The 2,371-nt window shown below is 40.8% G+C and overlaps 1 protein-coding gene across 1 annotated transcript; it reads left to right on the plus strand.

Annotated features, from left to right (window-relative positions):
- LOC102188241 (olfactory receptor 5B2-like) lies at positions 655–1,638 on the plus strand. The gene has a single exon (XM_018058865.1). It carries the CDS (start codon positions 655–657, stop codon positions 1,636–1,638), a length of 984 nt encoding a protein of 327 aa, XP_017914354.1.

Consider the following 2,371-nt stretch of genomic DNA (forward strand, 5'->3'; position numbering starts at 1 on the left):
CACCCCATCCTCTGTCATCCCCTTCTCCTCCCACCTTCAATCTTTCCCAGCATCAGGGTCTTTTCAAATGACCTTCTTCGCATCAGGTGGTCAATGTATTGTGTGATATAAAACAAATAAAAATCTTTTTCTGCACCTCAGCTTGTTCATTTGCACAAGTGGGAAATTGACAATGTAATCTGCATGGATCTTTCAGCTTCAACAGCATATAACTGTTAGAGAATTCATTTGCTAAGTTTTTTATTCCTCTCTATGCTTTATTTTTTCCCCAGTTTCCTGACTGTTTTGAGTCTTTGTCTCTGCTCATGGGCTTTCTATAGTTGTGGTGAGCGGGGCCTCTTCCTGGCTGTGGTGCACGGGCTTTTCACTGCTATGAGTTCTCTTGTTGTGGAGCTTGGGCTCTAGAGTGTGTGCGTTTCAACAGCTGTGGGGCCTGGGCTTGGTTGCTCCACAGCATGTGGGACTCTCCTAGATGAGGAATCCAACCCATGCCCCCTGCGTCGTCAGGCAGCCTCTTAGCCACTAGCTCACCAGTGAAGACCAAACCTATGCTTTAGATTGGAGAATCAAGAAGAACAATTTATTGCCATCATAAAGTGACAAAATAACCGGGTGTTTCTATAATCCCAGTGCAAACTCTTTGCTGTCTACCAGATGTTCCTTGCTTCCTCATCACGACAGAGAATTTGGAAAATTCCCACGGAGAATGGTACAGAGGGGACAGATTTCATCTTGGTGGGTCTCACCAATGCTCCAGAACTTCAGGTCCCCCTCTTTATTGTTTTCACCCTCATTTACCTCATCAGTGTTTTTGGAAACCTAGGGATGATCACACTGATCCTGTTGGACTCCCGTCTCCACACCCCAATGTACTTTTTCATCATTAACCTCTCTTTGGTGGACTTTGGGTACTCCTCAGCTATCACACCAAAAGTGATGGCTGGGTTTCTTAGAGCAGACAAGGTCATCTCATACAATGCCTGTGCTACTCAGATATTCTTTTTCGCAGCCTTTGCCAGTGTGGAAAATTTCCTCTTAGCTGCAATGGCCTATGATCGCCACGCTGCAGTGTGTGAACCCCTACGTTACACCATCACCATGAAGACGAGTGTGTGTGCCCGTCTGGCCGTAGGCTCCTACATCTGTGGATTCGTGAATGCCTCCATCCATGTTGGGGGCACATTCAGTCTTTCTCTGTGTAAGTCCAAGGTGGTCCATCACTTTTTCTGTGATATTCCAGCTGTCACGGCTCTCTCTTGCTCTGATAAACATATTAGAGAGGTGGTTCTCATTTTAATTTCAAGCTTTAATGTCTCTTTTGCTCTTCTGGTAATATTTATTTCCTACCTTCTCATATTTATCACTGTCTTGAAGATGCAGTCAGCTAAGGGATACCAAAAAGCCTTGTCCACCTGCACTAGTCACCTGTCAGCAGTCAGCATCTTCTATGGGACCATCATCTTCATGTACTTACAACCCAGCGCCAACCATTCCATGGACACAGACAAAGTGGCCTCTGTGTTCTATGCTATGGTCATCCCCATGCTGAACCCTATAGTCTACAGCCTGAGGAACAAAGAGGTGAAAAGTGCATTCAAGAAGGTTTGGGGGAAGGTGAAATCCTCTCTAGGCTTTTAATGCTGCCTGATGTACAGTAATCTAGTTTTGTTCCTCTAAGTCTTTCCATTCACATTTTTAGCCTTGAAGTACATTTAATTGCTGAAGTTATATTCTTACCACTCAGAAATCTGTTGTATACTAAAAATGAAATATATGTGATACTTGAACTAAATATGGCTCAAGTAAAGCATAAGGCATTTTGAGTCCTGCTTCTTAAAGATATTTCTAATGGTTTTTGACTTATTCACTTGCTACACAGGCATTTTCTCTATCACATGGCAGTGCAAACATACATGTAAATCAGTGGGACCAGCAAGTTCATGAACAGAAACACATATGTATGCTCTGTGTGGGCATATGATGACATACACATGACCCTCGTAAATTTGTGGCGCCGGTGGTTTATAACACAATAATTTAAGATTGATTTAAAGCTATTAGGATACAAATTTATGTCTAATCTTATTTCTTTAATGGAATATCTGTTTTAAGACCCTTAATTGGTAAAAAAAAAAAAGTTATGTAATCCTAAATGAAAGGATGGGCTTCATTGGCACATTTTATTGAAAGACACATAAATATCACATTTAAATGAAGTTATATGTCTGTCTTGGCTGAGTCATTTTGTAAAACCAAATGTTCACATTACAATTTTCAAAAGGATGAATGAACTTGAATATAAGAAAAATAAAGAAAATAAAAGCATTTTCCATTATTTATATATGACCACAAAGTTTAATTATGTTTAAAA

The sequence above is a fragment of the Capra hircus genome, chromosome 15 (genome assembly GCF_001704415.2).
Source record: "Capra hircus breed San Clemente chromosome 15, ASM170441v1, whole genome shotgun sequence".
Classification (NCBI taxonomy): domain Eukaryota; kingdom Metazoa; phylum Chordata; class Mammalia; order Artiodactyla; family Bovidae; genus Capra; species Capra hircus.